Here is a 19,621-nt window from a genome sequence, read left to right on the forward strand (position 1 = left end):
GTAGAATAAGTAATGTAATAATGATGTTTAATTTAGATTAATCTTTTAAAATAAACATTACATCTGCTTATGAACTACAGGACCTTTATTATCAGTCATATTCACAAGTGGGAGTGATGTTTGCTTCCATCCCAAATTTCAATGATTTCTACATCGAACTGGATGGCAATAATATGGGAGTGGAATGTTTACGCCTGTTAAATGAAATTATTGCTGATTTTGATGAGGTAAGGTCTAAACACTTTGTCTTTTGACCATACCAGTTCTATCAGATAACTATCAATGTGATTATCTGAAGTAAATCAGTGTATCTTGAACTGTTTACTAAAACAGTACTATAAACTTCCTATTTAATCATAGTTTGTGTCCACTGGGCTTCTCTAAAGTGCCAAATTTGTACTTTTAGGCACATGACTCTGACCTAAAATTTCTCTTATATAGGAAGAGTATCAAAAATGAAAGTTAATGACCTTTTTTTTCATTGACCTCAAAGTGGGCAAGACTCAACTTAGCAAATATGATATGGTCTAATGAACTTGCACGCACTGTCTGATAACTATGGTTGCTTGTCTAAAATGTTATGTAATATTTAACAGTTTTATGTTTTAAACAAAGCTTATGGACAAAGAATATTATAAGGATATTGAAAAGATCAAGACAATTGGAAGTACTTATATGGCAGCCGTGGGACTCGTACCTACTTCAGGAACTAAGGTGAGAAGATTTTACATAACAGTCTTATGTGAAGGAACCATTTTCCTTCAATTTCCAGAAGAACATCAGAAACACAACTAATTCTGTGCGATTACTGATAACTTTTATGACTTCTTTACATTTTGAACCTGAAATTCAAAGAACAGCTGGACCCAGAAGGAAAACTGCCACACTTGCTTATGTGGCTTCTCTTGTGATTTCATTGTCTGCAGCTTCAAATTCCCGGCAAGTTGGTGTATAAAAGGCTCTAAATCAGGGGTAGTGTTTTAAACCTGGTATCTTAGATGTGCTTGTAAGATGCAGGGAAAGGTAGACTCTAGGTGTAGTGAATTGCTTCAAAACTAGTAGAAGACTATTAAAATGCAGTTTTTATATATATTTTTAATATTGAAATCTGAATGTAACCTATAACTAAAACAAACATCCTCTCCCAACCCCCATCATGGACAGGAACTTTGTGCTAGGTACAGTGCTGCACTGTACCTGGCCCCTCCAAATCAGCTCTTCTTTGTCTCTACCATTAGCATTCTATTTACCGCTTTAATTACTCAGCAATAAAAAAGTCAAAGTCATTTCAAACCCACTGTCTCTGTGTCAGAGTTCCTCTGTATTCTTATCACTACCTCTTAGAGTATTATTCTTACCTTAAGTTACTATCTTGTAACAGAGATTTCCTAGATTTCCAAGCAGCATCTGGAAAGTGAGAAAAACCTGTGAGCATCATATTATATGCATAGTATACAGAGTACTATGCATGTTAGTAATAACACTAATAAAACTAAATCATTAAAATTTTATAAAATTACTAATATAAGAATTGTATGAAAATTAAAGCAATCCATTCTCCTCATCTGCCCAGAGTTTTCAGACATTTCTCCCTTGTTCTGATATGCATGTACATATGTTGTAGACATATGTTGAATACAATAGTGCATATGGTTTAGCATTGCAAAATAACACAAAAGAATACAAAAAGAGAAAAAAAAAAAAACAAACCAGAAGATGCCCTGTGGACATTTTCAGCAACAACTATCCCTGTTAAGTAAATAAAAAACAAGACCACATTTAAATCAATGGTTAGAATCATTTGCAGTATATCACACAACTAACCTTCTGGTCTGCAAAATATTTCTGGCTGATTCCTTCCTTTGTATCATTCCTAGAAATCTATACATTACCCAAAAAAGAGGTATTTTTAAAAATCTGTTTATTCTAAAATGTTTGACTCATGGGTTCTGAGACAGCCAAAAAACACTGATCTTTAGAATGTTTTCAGTGTGTGATCTGAGGCAAACAGGCAGTGGCATACTTTTGTGTCTGCTATTAATGCTCTTTGAACTATAATCCTCAAAACAAGTGTGTTATTGGGTAACTTTTGCATACGTTCCAAAACCTAAACATGTTTGTCTCTTGTATTTTATAGTTGTTGAGTGAAGGGTCAACTGAGTTAGTCCAGTACTGAAGATACTGTTCTGAGCTTATGATAGTCATGCATTTTAAATCACTGCAGAAAATCTTGTACAGAACTTTGTCTTCCTTTTAAATCTTGGGGCAGATATTGATTTTTTCTATATATATAGAATTCATTTAAAATTCTGTATTGCAGAAAAATTGTCTGTCATATGAACCAGACAATAATTTTTACTTTAACTTAGGGTTTCAGCTCTTCTGTGATGTCAACTTACTGTGCATGTGATGCAAATTAATAGAAACTACTCACATCCTCTTGCCAGTTTCCCAGTAGTTCTTCAGCATACACTTGTATATTAGAAGTCTGATAATCTTGGCTGGCCTGTCATGCACAGACAATCACTGCCAGCTTCACACAGTTCCTGGGCTATCCTATGGAGTCATATGTGTCTCTGGTCTGCCCTCTGGCAGGAGTGTTCCAGGTTCAACAGAAAATCTGGCACAGCCTCTGATTTTGAATCACTAATTTCACACTAGGATTTGGACATGAACAGAAAGCAGTGGATGGGGTTAATTGCAGTCTTAACTGAGGATATTTATATACTTAAGAGCCCAGTACTCTGATGAAGTTAAATATTTAAATCTCATATTTTACTGGATTCCTGTTTCTGCACCTTGACTTCAGCAGGTGACTACAGTAAATGCTCATTGCCTCTACCGCAGTGACTTTGCTGTGATGCTCTGGGCAGTCTTTTCAGTAACTACTCTGATATTTAAATAAATAATTATTTGTTTTATCAACAGGGCAGCACACAAACCAAACTCTTTGTAGATCTTTTGCACTATATAAATTCATTTTATGTCTTTTTCACCAGGATCCTGACTTCACCAGGGTCCTAACTTTGTGTTCCTCAGTGCAGGTTCAAGTTTGCCCTAATCCTATTGAGAGGCGTCTGTCACCTGCAGTTTTATCAACAGGGCAGCACACAAACCAAACTCTTTGTAGATCTTTTGCACTATATAAATTCATTTTATGTCTTTTTCACCAGGATCCTGACTTCACCAGGGTCCTAACTTTGTGTTCCTCAGTGCAGGTTCAAGTTTGCCCTAATCCTATTGAGAGGCGTCTGTCACCTGCAGTGCACTCAGTATTTGTCACCAGTCCTTTCTCCTGCAACCCTGAAGGGCATTGTAGGAAAACAGAATATTCATCAGACAGCAAATAAAAGGAAGAGAGGAAACATAAAGAAGATTAGAAATCAAATAAAACTATTCACTGCTATCCCCCTACTCCAGACATTGAATATTTTATCCTTCTCTGTTGGAAATGTATCCATTAGCTCTTTAAGCTTAAATCTTGTTCTTCCTTGTTTTGGTGATTCTGAAAAGAGTAGAACTAGCTCGTTCACAGTAAAAGAAGCAGAATGCCAGACATTCAGGCAGGTAAATAAAAATATCCTTCCCAAAAAGTGGGACTGCCACAAGTATGACTTTCACAATTTTTTGTAAATTTCCTAGCCACATAAAGCAGCCCTTTCAAACTGAGATGAATGAAGGAAATAGCAACCTGTTTCTCAGTTTTCTCAGCCATTGTTTAGCACTGCATTTATAAACTCTCACTATCATGGCAAAAACTCAGCAAGCTTTCATCTCATGCCAGCTTGCACAGTCCTGTTGTGTAACACCCTACTGAAGCTGCCACTGACCCTGCATTTCTTTCACCATATCCTACCTTTAGCCCACTTTGACTTATCAAATTTGTTTAAAAATTTATATTTCTTATTGAAATAAGAGCAGAACATAAGAGCAGTCATACTAACTTGAGCCAAAGATTTATTCTGGTAATCTGTCTTTAACCAAGGTTAGATCCTGGGGGAAGAGCATACAAAACAAATACGCAAACCTTTCTTTCCCACTTTCTAATAATATGCTGCTTAGATTTTTACTACTTTGTAGCAAATATTTCTTTCATGATCTTTAGAATTATGTTAGAAGCTTGCTAAGTTTTGGAATCTACAATATCCTCTGAAATTAGTTGCACAGTTTAATAAGACTGAATTTGTAAAAATTATTTTCTTATGTTTGGCATTTTATTTACAAGTTAATACTTCGCCATTTCATTTGATCCATTTGGAGAAAAAACATTAGTTCATTTAGATGCATTTGATAACAGCTCCCTTCAATTTGCCTGGAAAGAAAAAACACAGGGTTGTTCTGCACCTCACAGGATTAAACCTAACAGGAATTTTGTCAATGGGAACAGCATACACCCCATGGAAGCTGAGAGCTAGCAAAATCCCCAAAGGAAGAAGAGGGTAGAAACTGTAGTTATTAATAATCATCAGGCAAAGTAGTTTTGTAAGAAAGCAGGTTATATTCCCTGCCACACTCAAAACAAACATCTGCAGCTCTCTAGCAACAGAACCACTTTACCATGGGAACTTTGTTTTCCATTCTTCCCAGAAATCAAAAGGAGAGAGAGAAGAACAAAAAAATAGCAGAAGAAAAGAATGCATATGCTGCAGCTACCATCTAAAGTTTCCCTTCACAGACAAAAAAATTGGTTAGATTCTTTTCCTAAGACATCTGTTTGAGCTTCTCATTATTTTTCACTTTAGTATTTAACCTGCATCTCAGTACCGTACAAATCTAATGTGCAACACTATTTTGTTTCTAGGCTAAAAAATCAATTTATTCCCATCTGAGTACACTGGCAGATTTTGCAATTGAGATGTTTGACGTTCTTGATGAAATCAACTATCAGTCTTACAATGACTTTGTCCTACGAGTTGGTAAGTCATGCTTCTACAATTATCACACAAGCAGAAGATCAGTTTTTGTTGGCTTTTCCTGTGCTGTCAACAAAGGATTACCTGTCCTGCACTTATGATTAAAACTGAGAATTCTCCATTACTGAGAGAGTCACATCCATGTAAAAGGTCAGCAGTCTGGATGGTGTGCATTAGTATTAAGAATTGTAATTCCCTCCAATTCCAGTATGCTTACTTAATCTATGTGCCCCTAAAAGGAAAGTGTACCATTAATTTTATACAATATTATGAGTGTACCCAATCTTGTGGATTACATTTGGAGGCTGGAACAATAGCTTGCCTCTGGGCAGAGTGACAATTGAATTCACAGAAGAATCTACCCCAAGCACTGAAAAAATACTTAAACAAGCTTGTCCAGAGCCAAAGGGCTTTAGAGTTGCAAATTAACACTGCTGAGGGAACATTGCTAAGCTGCTGAAAATTGAGTCTTACTGTATTACGTTAAGTTGCATCTGCAAAATCTTTGTTGGCATTAAAAGTGCAAAGGGAGCTTTTTCTCCTCAAACACAAAATCACCTTAACCAGTCCTGTTTGCTCCAAAGAATCAAATCCTCTGGTCTGCACAACACAACCCTTCCCATGCAATCCTTTACATGTTATGTCTTACCACTCATTCCTCTCAGCCTTCTTAAACATCAAGTGCCCTGCTTCCCTTTCTTCATGTATCCTGCTCCTCTCCAGCAGTACTTCTACTGCTGTTCTTATTTTATTCCATATTCTAACACTAATAGTTTTCTCCAGCTTCTTTCTCTATATATTTTCATGGCTGACTTGTGAGAATGAGCTGGGCTACAGGAAAACTGAGGTTGCTAGCAGCAGAAGATTGAAAAAGACCAAACACATCAAAGGCAGCAACAGAAGAGTTATACATCTTTGACCTCCTGTACATCCTAATAATTACAAACCCCAAAATCTCTTTGAACTCTGTTATAACTTGTCTTTCCAGGTTCACAAAGGATCAAATATCTAACCCTCATTCTTCTGCATAAATTGTCTAGAAAAGCCCTTGCGCAGAATCTCATGCAGGGTTTAGTATCTGCAACTCTTTAGAGCACTCAGAAGAAACATCCTCTTTTATATTCCAAACCAGATGTTGAAATCAGTCAGAAATGTAGAACTGAGCTCTGCAGTTTCCAAAAATATACGCTTGAGCCATTTTCACATACTTTTGTCCTCTTCTACTGTCTCTGGGATCTGAGTTGTCTAGTACTAACAACCAACCTGACATACTTCCCTTACCCCAATCTTTGTGTATTCCAGACCATTATTTCTGTTCCACTTGGAGAATCTCCATTAAAACCTCCATTAAAAGGCTTTATATATGCAACTGCAGTGGAAGTTATAGGAAACAATTAAAGATCTTTAACAGTTTGTCCCATTTTCAGCTAAACTCTGTGCTACTACTGCTTTACTTCTTTTCTTTAAACAAATATTGTAATTTTTTAAAATCCACAGAAGAATCAAATTTTTATGTTGTCAATCACATTTGTAATCACAAATTACATTTCCAATAAGATATCCCAAGGAATGTCTTTGTTGTGTTTCTAAGACTTTTACAAATGCAGAAGTCCACTTGCATTAATTTAGTCATAGAATCATGAATATGCTAAGACATCATTGAGTATGTAAGGGAGCTATCAGGATCATCAAGCCCAACTCCTGGCCCTGCACAGGGCAGCCCAAAAGTCACACCATGCGCCCGAGAGCATTGTCCAAGTGCTTCTTGAATTCTGTCAAGCTTGTTGCTGTTATCATTTCCCTGGAGAGCTTGTTCCAGTGCTCAGTCCCCTTTTGAGTGAAAAACCTTTTCCTACCACCTAACCTAAACTTCCCTTTACTCATCTTTATGATGTTAACATATATTACTGTATTACAAAAAAAAAGTGCTAAGACATGTAAGTCAAATCTGTTTTGCAGGATTCATGTTTCCTTGGATAATATGCTGTAGTGAAAACCAAACTCATTGTTTAATTTTAGGTATTAATGTTGGGCCGGTAGTGGCGGGAGTCATTGGAGCCAGAAGACCACAGTATGATATTTGGGGGAACACTGTGAATGTTGCCAGCCGGATGGATAGTACTGGAGTGCAGGGAAAGATTCAGGTGAGTGCTTTCTAAGAGAATTTTGCAAACTTTACATACTTCCTGTTTTATATGTGGTTACATTTTCAAGAACACTAAGAAAACGCAACCTCTCTTTGTTCTTATGGAGAGGGCAACACTCTCCAGACGACTCACCATCAGAAGTATAGTTGTTTTCTGTCTTATACACTTCACTCCTTAGAGACAATGAAATCCTCAAATAAATAATTTCCCATCAAAAGAAACAAGAGTTCTCTGCTTCATTGCACACAGTTGAAGGTAAGCCTGGGAATGTTAACACTGCTGGTCTTTGTGCTGTAGAACTTTTGCCCAAATAAGACCTACAAGGAAAGGATCTATGCTCATTTGCATCTTACCACATTTTATGCAGCTCTAAAAATTGCTTAGATACTTCGGATTGGAGAGGTGATGCAGACAGAGAACATTGTTGCTCTACTACTAGAACCTATGGTGTTCCACTCAAAAGCTCAGTGAACACCTGCAGTAACTTATCCAAAATATCTGTCTAATCTTCAGGGACCAAAAAGTCTTCTGCAATAAATTAACATCACTAAAACTGATACAGCTTACAATTTGGCTACATATTTCTGTTGGATGGAGCTTAATCTGTCTGTGTATTTATTTAACTCAAGACCAGAAATTCTGCTTCTCAGATTCCAGTTTTATCAGTGATCTTTACTTCTTAAAGAAAATTCTAAGTGAGCTTGAGAGCAGCTGTAGGTGATAATCCATTCTGTTTATTCATATTTCATGACTAAGAAGTAAAAGGGAGAGGGATGGGTAACAACATGAACAGAAAAAAGTAACGGGTTTGTTTTTGGTTTTTTTTCTGTCTTCAGGTGACAGAAGAAGTTCAGCGGATATTAAAAAGATGCAGTTATGAATTCGTGTGCAGGGGTAAAGTTAGTGTAAAGGGAAAAGGTGAAATGTTGACCTATTTCCTGGAAGGAAAGGCTGATGGAAATAATTCCCAAACACGGTCATTAAACTTAGAGCGGAAAATGTACCCTTATGGGAGAGCAAACATTCAGACAAAACTAGGCACCAGCTGTCCATCGGTGTCCTCAGTTGCTAGCTTTACTGTAAAACCTGGTCTTGGAGCAGGTCAAGCATCTGCCACTCACACAAACCAAACACTGCATTATCTTCCTTCTGTGCCAGCTGTGAAAGAGGCATAGAACAAAGGAGATTTGGTTGTGTCACTTGCAGTGAACTTGGAGAGCAATGGTTGCCTGAATTTTTAATAAGTCAGAGGTCATAGGCCATGTCATTAACCAAGGACCACTACAACCCAACCAAAGAGAACTTGGGGACTGTGTAATGAACTCTTGGGATGGAACATATAAGGGCTAGCAATTCTGTTATGAAAAGTCAAAATGGGATTTTCTGGAAATGAGGCATATTTTCTTGGCATTTTTAAACAGTAAGTGAAAAAAAATAGATAAATGTGCAAGGAATTATTTATGTGTGTGTGTATATACATGTTTTAATCCATATATACACACATACAAACAGTTCTATGTAGACTTAATAGAGATTTATAGAAATGAACATAAAAATGTGTATTTATTTACACATCCACCTGCAGAGACATAGCAAAGAGATTTCTCTTTCTGTCATAGCCAGAATTGTTGGGCCTGGGATTAGCAAAGCTGCATTTAACCATGGAATATGGAACACCTGAAGACTCTCCAGGGCTACAGTAAGACTTTGAGAAACTGTGTTCCCAGTGTATGAATTAATACAATGAGAACAGTGTTTATTGAGCTGTCAATGGAGGATTAATGAAAACTGGATTCAGCTAATTACAGAACCCTACATATTTTTTTTTAGTTCTCCTTGCATGCTCTAAAAACTTACAAAAACTTACAAAAACTTTCAATCAAACCATTACACTAGGATATAAAGTAGATAAATCACAGAGCTTAAAGTTTAGGCAAAAGAACAATATATATTCTTTCCATTAAAAAAAAATACAAGCGTGGTAGAGCATAGAATTTGCTGCCTCTTTGTAGGTCATTTGACTTTGTGCAAGACAGAGGAGCCACCCTGCAAGCACAGCAATATGCTTCTGCAATACAGTAACATTCCTGTATGTACAGTGCTGATTTTACTGAGGAGCAGAAGGATGGTATTATTTCAGACTTTTAGAAATAGCACAAGTCCTGTGGCTCAAGTCCAGGATTTACCATTCTAAACAGCTCAAGGAACAGTCATGTACTGGCGGCAAACATGCTGCTGGCTAGTTTTGTGACATTTGTATGTTTGGCGACATAGTTTTATATATTAATTGATTTTTAAATTTATGCCACAGTTTTATTACCTTGATTCTATCCAGACTCATTCTTCAAAGCTGTACAATTATAGAAAGCTATAATTCTGAGAAACAAGCACAGTCAAACTTTGCCAAATGAGGACCACTGGTAAATGTGCCAGGAGAGCGAGGCCTGCTCTTAATTTGCATAAAAAGGAAAATATTGCGGCTGCTTTCTTCTCTACTGCTGCCCAAATCATATGGCTTACGGTTTCATACTGAAGTGATGATCCGGATGTGAAATGTAGAGTGCCACTCCATAGTCAAGGTGGGAGCAGTTGAAGGTCATCCTGCTGAGAGACATGTACTCCATGGACATGTGCCATTTTGTCCTGATGGGGATTCACAGGCTAACTAACCACCTCTGCTTCCCGAAAGAGAAGTAAAACTTTACGTTGCCTAAAAACATGCAAAACTTCCTTTTAACAAGCAAAACAATCCACCCCCCACAAAAAAAACAAGATCAAAAACCAACAACAGCTAAAGCCAAACAATCTATGTTGTCAATAGATGAAAATGGTTAAAGAAATGTTGCAGGAATTTCTGTTCTCCACTCAGGATACTGTGGGACTCCAGTGTTTTTCAGCAGAGTTTTAAATTAATTTTTATGTACCCTGTCTGCTGGGTGCTTCATTACAAAGCTGGCAAAGTTAGTCTTATGATTCAAGTGACTATAAAAACCTGAGAACTGCTGAGAACTGCTTCTTAATTGTACTGTACAGGTAATATGCTCCCTGACTGAGCTGAAGAAAGTCACTGCATTTCTTTATCTCTCTAGGAGCTACCCAGTTCACAGATATTCTTCCAGAATAATTTATTTCTGGTTTTGAGAGTTTCAAATAATTTAAAAAATACACATGTAGAGAACACATACTTAAAAGAAGAAATATTTACAAATAAACTGAGTAAGTAGTATTCACGTAAAGCACACTGCACAGTTATTTTCTCTATCAGGTTTGTAAGAACTAAATAATCACATGGGTAAGTCAAACATTTAACCAAGTTAGAAAGCATTATATGCAATAGCATTAATCACTCAGTTCCTCTCTCACAGAGCCCATTCTACACAATTTTTGAATTCAATGAATTTGGTATAATTTCACTGATAATAATGAAATAAAAGCATCTTCTAGATGATCCTAGAAGTGATCTGGTAGTTATGTGAAAACATCGACCAAACAGACCCATTGGCCCACCCAAGAGCTTTCAGTGAAATTACTTAATTGTTATTCTTTTTATTAGGCTCAAGATATAGGCATCGTGCCATTATTCCTTTGATCTTTTACTGAGTGGACAGTGAGCACAAATGAATTGTCCCTTCTGCGGATATTTTTGTGACTGTTCTCCTTCCCAGACCATTCCCAGTCTGGTAATATCAGTGGAAGATCATGTAGCAAGGTAAATTTAGATTATTCATTTTAAATTATTAGCAGGTAATAATTAATTAGAATAGGCCCAAAGATTTTTAAAGCCTGATCCTCTTTTCCAAATAAGGCATGTTACTTTTGTAAGAATCTTTTCCATGTTGAATGGAAAGGACCAGACAGGCACAGTCCATCATCAGATTCTCATTCTGCACTTTTGGAAGAGGTCTTTGCCTCCTAGAGCAGTTGAGTGGATCAGGATGGCTTCTTGGTACTGCAGGCAAGCTAGTGTGTATGTCCTAGCTTACAGAATCAATAATGGTATATTTGGAGTTGGTTTCCAGACTTTAAGTCATAGATTTATAGAATGCTTCGGATTGGAATGGACCTTAAAGATCATCTAGTTCCAACCCTGTTGCCATAGGCAGGGACCATGAGCCTTCCAATAGACCATGTTAACATCACTCATTAAGTTCATTATCATTAACATCATTATCCTATCATTAATGTTTTTGAATTTGTACTATGTTGTTGCTGGTTTTACCATGGGGAAAACGACATATACTTTGTAGTCCTGGACTGAACAATATAAATTTATGAAGAAAGTTCATCTAAGGCACAAATTAGTCAAATACAATGTAAAAATGATAGGCAGGGTTCAGCAGCCATTTCAACAATGAAAGCTAAGTGCCCATGATATAATGAAGCTGTGCTGTTATCTTTATGCTTTCCCTCCCTATTCATATAGTTTTTCCCCACTTTCCTGTTCTGTCTACATTTGATTAATTTCAGCTCTTGTGTGACAGTTTTAAATGACATATTTAATCTCTCAGCTCTTCTGTATTCTTTGACATGTTTAATAAGTTTTATACATGGAAAGAAGGAAAATATACATGGAAGTAATACTTCTGAAAACCTCATAAATGCACATTTTCTGCCAAATTAGAGAAGATTGTAAGCAAAATTTTTATTGGCAATTGTCCTAAGATGGTATGTGGCCCACTCCAATATCCCTGAAAATCATCAGAAGGATTTCCCTGGATTTCTGTGGGATTTGTGTTGTGTCCATCTTACTGCATGCAGTTATATTTCCTGTCTTGCATATATTAATTTTCTGGTCAAGCGCTCTACCTTTTCCCTAGGTAACCTTGCTGTAGCCCCACAGCAACCAAAAGTCCCAAGTGTTCAGCTGAGGATAGTAACTTGTTGATTTGTGGGCAGAATGGCCTCCTGTACTTCTGTTCACTGTTTTGTGCAGCTGTTAGCTTCAAACAATTAACAGATACAAGCACTAAAAAACAGTAATGCCATTTTGGCATGTTGATGTCTGTCAATAGCAAGCACAATATTTCATGTCAGTTTGCATGCTTTCTCTTTCAGATAATAGTAATAATAGAAGTCTTTCATTCTTTATATAAACATATAAGTGTCAGAGATCTTTAGTCTTGAGAGATAATTTCTAAGTATTCCTATACTACCTTTATCTTCAAGTGTTTTTTTTAATTCATATTCTCTGCTGAGATTGCAAACTGGCATTCCATTGGATTACTGACTAGATATTTCCAAACATATTCCATTTACATTGACTAGAAATCTGCTTTACCCAGCCTGTGAAATGCATAGTTTTTTGTAGCTGCTTTGCCCTGTGGCTAGTGACACTCCATTATCTTCACCAAACAAACACAAATTTTCCCTTGCTTTCCCTCAGTGAGACTGAGAGCCAAAATCTTCAGGTTTTTAGAGCTTAATCTGCATCCCCTTATGTATCCACAAGGCCTGCAGCAATCACCAGTTTAGTTTGCTTGTAAAGGTCAGAAGTTGAGCTTCTGTAGGCCAAGTTCTGCCTTGGGTTATAGCAATGTCTCATGTCAATACTGAACTGAATATTTTACAGCACTGTAAACAAGAGTAGGTCATGCACCGAAATCTCTTTCACACTTTCGCCTGTAATTTATCTATCAGGCAAAATAAAGTAGTTGGGTGTCACTATTTGAATGGAAACAGTATATGACCTGTGCCATTTCAGTGCTTTGAAGAGTCTGAACACATTAATAAGTAGCGTGAATCATTTTCCTGTGTTGGATTCCTGCTTGTAGCAGAAATAATGCATTTTCTTTACATCAGCAAGTCCAGATTCTGTATGTGTTCTGCCCAGGCAGGAGGACTATTTAGCCATAATATTCTTTCAAGTTAGAGTTTTGTATTACAGTGAAAATCACCATTTTTTTAATTTGTGATAAACCTGTATTATAATGCCTTATTTTTAATCTTGTACAGTGTTAAAAAAAACAACAGAAAACATTGGCCTTTCATGTATTATTCACTTTAAAAGATGTATTGTACGATGAAATTTTGTAAATAGTTTTAGCTGGGACAGGTAGTTGCATGTACACTTGTAAAAAAAGAAGCAAAAAGGCACACTTTTAACAAAAATGAATGATTTTTGTAAGAGGCATTTTACATATGCATGGAGATCCTTTTTAAATTGATGTATTTTTTGGTTTTCCTTGAAATCTACTGCATGCCATTCATGCCTGACTTCAGTAAAACAAAACAGTATGTTTTCCTAAATGTTTTTGACATATCACTCCTGGCACAGTTAAATCACTAGTTGCATGTGCATTCAGCAAACCAAAATATAAACAGCAAATAAAGAAGAAAAATCAATTCATGATTGTGATCTGCCAACCTCAGTGTTTCAAGGTCCATAACACAGCATATGAAAAGTGTTATCTCTAAGCTGTCTTCATAAGGTACCTTCTGGTTATTAGAAGCAATAAACTACTTTCTGTAATATAAAAAGCAAACCAATACTCTAGTTCAAAATGGTGTAGTATCTGACATTCAGTGGTTATTCTCTGATACTGCAATTGATGTATCAAGAAGGACTAGGTGTCAAATCTATCTCTGCTGTGTGCAGGTGCAACACTATGGAAGGCAAAGAAGGTGAATTTGGCCCATTCATGTTACCCAGAGTGTATTTCTAAATGGATAGTAAGTTATTGTATATGAAAAGTACATAATTCAAATAGGTGGTTTTCCTGGATTCATACATACATATATATATATATATATGTATGTGTGTGTGCATATATAAATATAAATATATACATATATAAAAATTAATTTTGTTGCCTTATTTCTGTCAGATTTTTTTACTTATTTTCCAAATAGTTTATATTGCTAAGCAGAAAGTATTTACAAAAGTATCCAGAGAAGGTTCATAGCATTTATCTGCTTTTGAGCCATCTGGGTTCTCTGCTGATTCCATGCTTCCAGAGATGCCTCCTTTAGGCATCACAGCCTAACCCACACCTTGATGCTGATGTCAGCTAGTGACATTGAAATAAAAAATCAATTTCCAATCTTCTGTCTGATTTTTTCCCATAAAGCTGATGAACAAACTTAAAATTCTGAAGGAAAACTTAAAATTCTGAAGGTATTTTGCACACCTCATTTTTAAAGTTGTCATATCCATGTCACTAAAACTCAGGATTACTTCTCAAATTACTTATATAATTGCTGTATGACAAGTAAGGAGTATTTGAGGAGCATAACACTGAGTCTTGTGGCAAAGGGAAAAGGGTGTAGACTGTGAATACTTTCTGCTTTGGATAAGGATTTGCATTTTACAATTTGAGCTAGTGTTATAATAGAACTCAGAAATCTTTTAATTTTTTTGTTTAATCAGGTGACTGTAGGGTTAACTAAGCAGTACAGCTTCTACAAGTACTTTGGTAATCCAAAGTTAAGAGGCAGGTTCATACAATATATCCTTGTTGCCTGCATAGAAAAACCACTACCTTGTACTGACGATTGTCTTCATTATAGTAGTTGAGGGTTTCTAATAGTCATAAACTAACTCATCTCAAATTCAGTGGGTTTTTCATCTCAGTGTGGTGTAATTGTTGTGAATAATGACAATCTAGACACTTCTCCTGTACCCCACTCTGTTTATGATTGTCGCTTTCCAGAACTCTGTATAGGCAATTTTTAGATTATTGTTCATTTTAATCCCATCTGTCACTGAGTTCTCAGGCCAAATCTAAATCATTAATAAATATATTAAGGTAAATAATGGGAAAATTACATATAAGGGAGTGGCTGCCTGTTGCTCTTTAATTCCTCTTCAAAATATCACACTGCTTGGGTGGCCTGATGTGATTTACAATCTGATTGGTGCAAGGATAAAAAGAAGGAAAGAAGGGAAAAAAAATGGGCAAAGTTAGCAAGAGTACAAAAAGCAAAAAAATGTAGCCTGTGAGATAGCAATTGCTGAAAGAAAAGGGTGAAAAGCCAATACTCTTCTGAAGTCAGCGGTAAAACTCAGTGACATGGGACAAGTCTGAAGTATCTGACCTGGAAGTACTTAACCAGATTCATAGTGCAACAAAAATAAGGCTTGTGTTTAATTGCATGGTCAAATCAGTTTCTGAGGTTTTGTGTCACATTTACAAAAATATTCAAGATGTCCTGGTGAACCACTTCTAGAATTTCAAAAGGAATTATTAGAAGTAGTTGGGGGTTGTCACCTTTAATATCTATTTTTTGATCATTAGGAAGCACCTTAGAATTCGAATTGGTTAACATACATAGTGTAAGTCCTGAAAGGACTTGGTTTAGCTTGTGCCTTACTTCATGCTGGAGAATCTACTTCTTTATATTAGGATCCCCATTGTATGCCTTCTGTGGCATCTGACATGACACACCTGCATAAAAATGAAGGAAAGAAAAAGTGCTGCATCACTGTGAAGATTTTTTATTAATTCCTTTCCTACTTGGGTTTACTACCAGTACAGCTATGTAAATGCAAGGAGTGCTCCATTTGTTTGTGGAGGTATATGCAGGCCCAAGCTGAAGAAGAATAGGTTTCCTAGAAAGCTCAGCACATACAGCGAGCTGAATTCTGCAGAAAATATTTTCAGATATTTTGGGACTCCTATCAAAGCTGGCTGCTCTCCTCTACAAAACACCTTGTAACTGCACTGTCAGGTTTGCTAGATGTAGGCTAGCCTGCTGGTGGTAAAACAGCTGACAAAAAGTTCTTGCTGTGGGCTAAAGTGGGCTTTAATTACTATGGTTATGCACACTATCATGTCTTACTTTCAAGTGCCTGACCTTCTGCTTTAATCCAAGACCTGTCTGTAGTGGCATCAGTTATGAAAACCTTCAGCTGGCACATTGAAGTTACTTAGGTGATTTCTCACATCTTTTGCTCCTTAGTGCACATGGTGCAAAGGTTATCTGTTTCAGACAGATTTCACATGCCATTCAAGCAATATATCAAGAAATTTCAGTGAAATGTAAATGAAAAATCTGGGCTATCAAAATTGCTTCATGATAATTGTATTTTTAATTGCTACAGTAGAGATTCTTCTTCACTTAGAATTTCTGCTTTCTTTACAGTAACATTACTAAGGCTCAATAAGGAAAAACAAAGAAGAAAAGAGATTGCATAACTTGCTCCCATGTACAAGTATAATTATCTGTACAAAACTGAACTTAGACAAAGCAAACAGAGAGGTTTTTTCCTGCATTCAAACTCCTGGTTGTTACAGAGAAGTAGCTTTGAAAAATACTTGAGAATACAGTAAGAATGAAAGCAATGCTTACTTGTCTAAAAACTAGAATCCAAGAACAGCTACCTTTTCTAGTACATTTAACTCAATACAGAGAATCTTAAACAGTGAAATTATTTTCTTTGAAATTCCAACAGAGGTTAAATTCTGACACACATTGCACAGTTTCAAGCAGATTCAGTCAAATTTGACCCATCTCTTAAAATGCTTGTCTTTAAAACTTGTGTGACAAGTAACATCTGTCTGAATTGTATCCTGCTGGTAAGTTCTTGTACTCTCTGCTGTCTGGAGGTTAACTTCTGCCCTGCTGGCATATGTACATAGGCTCTGCTTGGAAATAAGATGCTCAGCATTTCTCCAATCTGTTAACTGAAAAGATCTAGAAGTGTTTTATAATTAATGTTCAGTAGCCTAAGGTAGGAAGCAAAAGACTACACAGAGCTTGCATTCTATGAACAAAATTAGTCTGCCTACACATAATGACCGAGTCCATTATAGGCTTATTCATAATTTTAAGCATCCTAGAAATATTTAAATATAATAAATATCATAGCAATAAGAGGAGATGAAGCTAGACATACCTGCCTGCCTCTTAACACCACATAAATCTTCTTTGCATGTAAAATATGACCTACTGCTCATAAAATAGTTCTTCTTCAGAAACTGGTACCCATTCTACCCTTAACTCACCCTCAGTTGTTCAATGCCATTATATTTTTGTTGAGGTGTTTACTGTACACTCAGGCCAGCCTTACTATCTCCCTCTGCAGGTATTCTGTCACATAGTTGTCAAACTTCTTTTTCAAAAAGAAAATACATTTTCAGAAAGTTGATTTTTTTAATATATAATAGATGTTTAGGGGAAAAAAATACATAATACATAATCTCGTTAGGAAGCAGTACATGTGACAACAAACCTGAAAGGGCATATAAACATGCTCTGTGGTGGGAATGCAGGCACCAGCAGCTGGAAGTAAGCTGGGCAATAAGGCTTCAATCTGCCATTGGCAAACAGGGCAGCATCTCTGCTCAAGGGCCTGAAGAAGAGACGCAGATAAGAAAGAGTGTGGTGTAGAATTCATGTTCCCTAGTAGTTTACCAAGAACATGCTAACCCATTTCAAGAGCAGTCATGTTGTCTGTGTCTGGAAACCAGTCTTTACCAAAATATTAGAGGAAAGATACAGGCTTGGAGTACTATAAGGTTGGTTGAATTGGAACATTCAGTAAGAAGACTGTGAAAGAGGAATCTTAATCTACTTAATCTGCAGATGTTTGCAGCAAATTCTGCCCTGCTTCTGGACTAGCTTGAATATTTGCTTAGACTTTGTGGAAAAAAAGCATTATTTGCCACAGGTAGACATATGGGAAAACCAAGGTATTCTTCTCTGTATTTATTGTTATAAAAGTTTTCAGTGGAATTTTTAGTCTTGTTTACAGCCCAGTAAAATTAATGAAAATATGAACTTCAACAATTATTGAATTTTTCGATTAAGCCTTATTCTACTGTCTATTCCTCTGCCATGTCAGATGGGGTGTGACCAGTGACTTCAAATTGACCAGGAGGAAGCCTACTTTATCACAAAAGAAACATCTACATAGGTAAAATGGGTAGTCCTAACTTTAAGGAGTGAACAAGTAAGTCAAGATGTCATTATTCCAACTTCTATAGCCCACTGAACCTATAAATAATCTTTTGATCTTTAAAGCTATACACTATATATATATGTATATGTATATACATACTACAATACAATAACTTAACACTGGGTAACTTCTAATGATAAATTTTCATTAATAATACGGGTCTATTTTTATGTAAATATATTATTGTAGAGTATCTTCCAGTCTTTTTCAGGATTGTTAAATTGAGAAGAGCAATTGAATATTTGTCCTATTTTTATGTTAAAAAGTGAATGGACTGAAACGTTAAATGTGAATGTAAATTTCTTATTGCAACTTTTATACTGAGTGTTTGCACTATTATAATTTCTGGAATCAAATTAAAAATAAAGGAAAAAGTGCTTGAATAAACAGCTGTATGAGATTGTTGTTTTGGTTTCAGTTTGGCTTTGGGGCAGGAGGTTGTTTGGGATTTTTTCTGTTTGTTTTTTAAATCAAGTTGTATTCATTATTATATAACAAGCTGCCTGTCAGATGGTCCAGCTACAGCTTCTCAGTCAGGCTATGAACATGCCTCTAGAAATGCTGCAAATCTGCTTTTAGAATTTCTATTTCTTTGAACTAAAGAATCTCTTGAGACCAATTCAGCTCCCTTATGAGTTTCGTTGATTTTCTGCATTGACCACAGTGTAAGCCAGCTTGCGCCAAGAGTACCATTCACTGTGCAAGCAGAGGAAAGTAAATATGCAATGACCAGCAAAATACCAGCCACACAGACCAGAAGACACTGAGGGGAAGTGTATCTCTCCCTTTTCACAAGGCAGAAATTATTGGTTAATTTAGGACAAGTGTAGATTTTGTAGGCATTTTATGTTATGCAAAATACAGAGCCAACCTGAGAGCAAAATTGCATAGGTTAACTTAAAATTGATTTTACAACTGATAAAGTTTTGTCAGGGAATATGCCTCACAACAGAGTTGCTAAATTTGGGTAGTTCGAAGTAATTTGCTGTACCACTTCCAAATGACAGCAGACTCCCATCTGGCCAGCTCAGAGCAGAAGCAGAGGTGCTCAGGTGCCTCATTCCTGTCCATGAAGATATGCCCTGAGATACCTTGGAAATGCAAGGTCCCCTGTGATGTATAACAGCATGGGCTCAGATGCAAGGAGTTTTAATCCAAATGCTAGGCAGTCTCCCCTGCTGTTTTTCTTGCAGGTTAGAGAGCAAAGTGTGAGTTGTACAGAATTATAGCCCTGTGAGGGAGTGTGATGGAACTCTTCTTGGTTTGCCCTTACATTAGTGAGAAGTGTTTGAGGCCTTATGTAGCCATTTTTTGCCTCGTCCTTCCCTTCTGAAAGACAGGCCAGACCTTCCTAAGTGTAAATTGGAATTACTTCACTAAAGTCAAAAGGACATAAATAAACTGAAAATCTGTCCTTCACCTTCACTGTACCTATTCTGCCACATTGGTATTTTAAGGTTTTCTCTTAATAATAAATGTGTAACCATCTGAGTGTTGTTTTGGGGAATTCTATGTACATGAATACACACAGAGCTATTTATACCCCGTGTATGAAATATGTACACTCACAGGCACATATGTTAATGACTCAGGTCATTACTTGGAGACTTTTTTCTGCCATGTCTCATTACACAACCAAATCACTTCAGAGACAGTATGAG

General features: G+C 36.5%; 1 protein-coding gene across 2 annotated transcripts in view; it reads left to right on the forward strand.

Annotated features, from left to right (window-relative positions):
* ADCY1 (adenylate cyclase 1) overlaps positions 1 to 18,347 on the forward strand; it is a 161,784-nt gene extending 143,437 nt beyond the window's left edge. For both annotated transcript variants that reach the window (XM_036401820.2, XM_036401822.2), the window contains 5 exons: positions 81 to 227; positions 616 to 714; positions 4,802 to 4,916; positions 6,933 to 7,057; positions 7,897 to 18,347. In XM_036401820.2, coding sequence (XP_036257713.1) covers positions 81 to 227; positions 616 to 714; positions 4,802 to 4,916; positions 6,933 to 7,057; positions 7,897 to 8,235 — 825 coding nt within the window. In that variant the 3' untranslated portion in view covers positions 8,236 to 18,347. The remainder of the gene's footprint in view (positions 1 to 80; positions 228 to 615; positions 715 to 4,801; positions 4,917 to 6,932; positions 7,058 to 7,896) is intronic.
* The last annotated feature ends 1,274 nt before the right edge of the window (positions 18,348 to 19,621 follow it).

Source organism: Molothrus ater, chromosome 1 (assembly GCF_012460135.2).
Source record: "Molothrus ater isolate BHLD 08-10-18 breed brown headed cowbird chromosome 1, BPBGC_Mater_1.1, whole genome shotgun sequence".
In the NCBI taxonomy this organism is placed as follows: Eukaryota; Metazoa; Chordata; class Aves; order Passeriformes; family Icteridae; genus Molothrus; species Molothrus ater.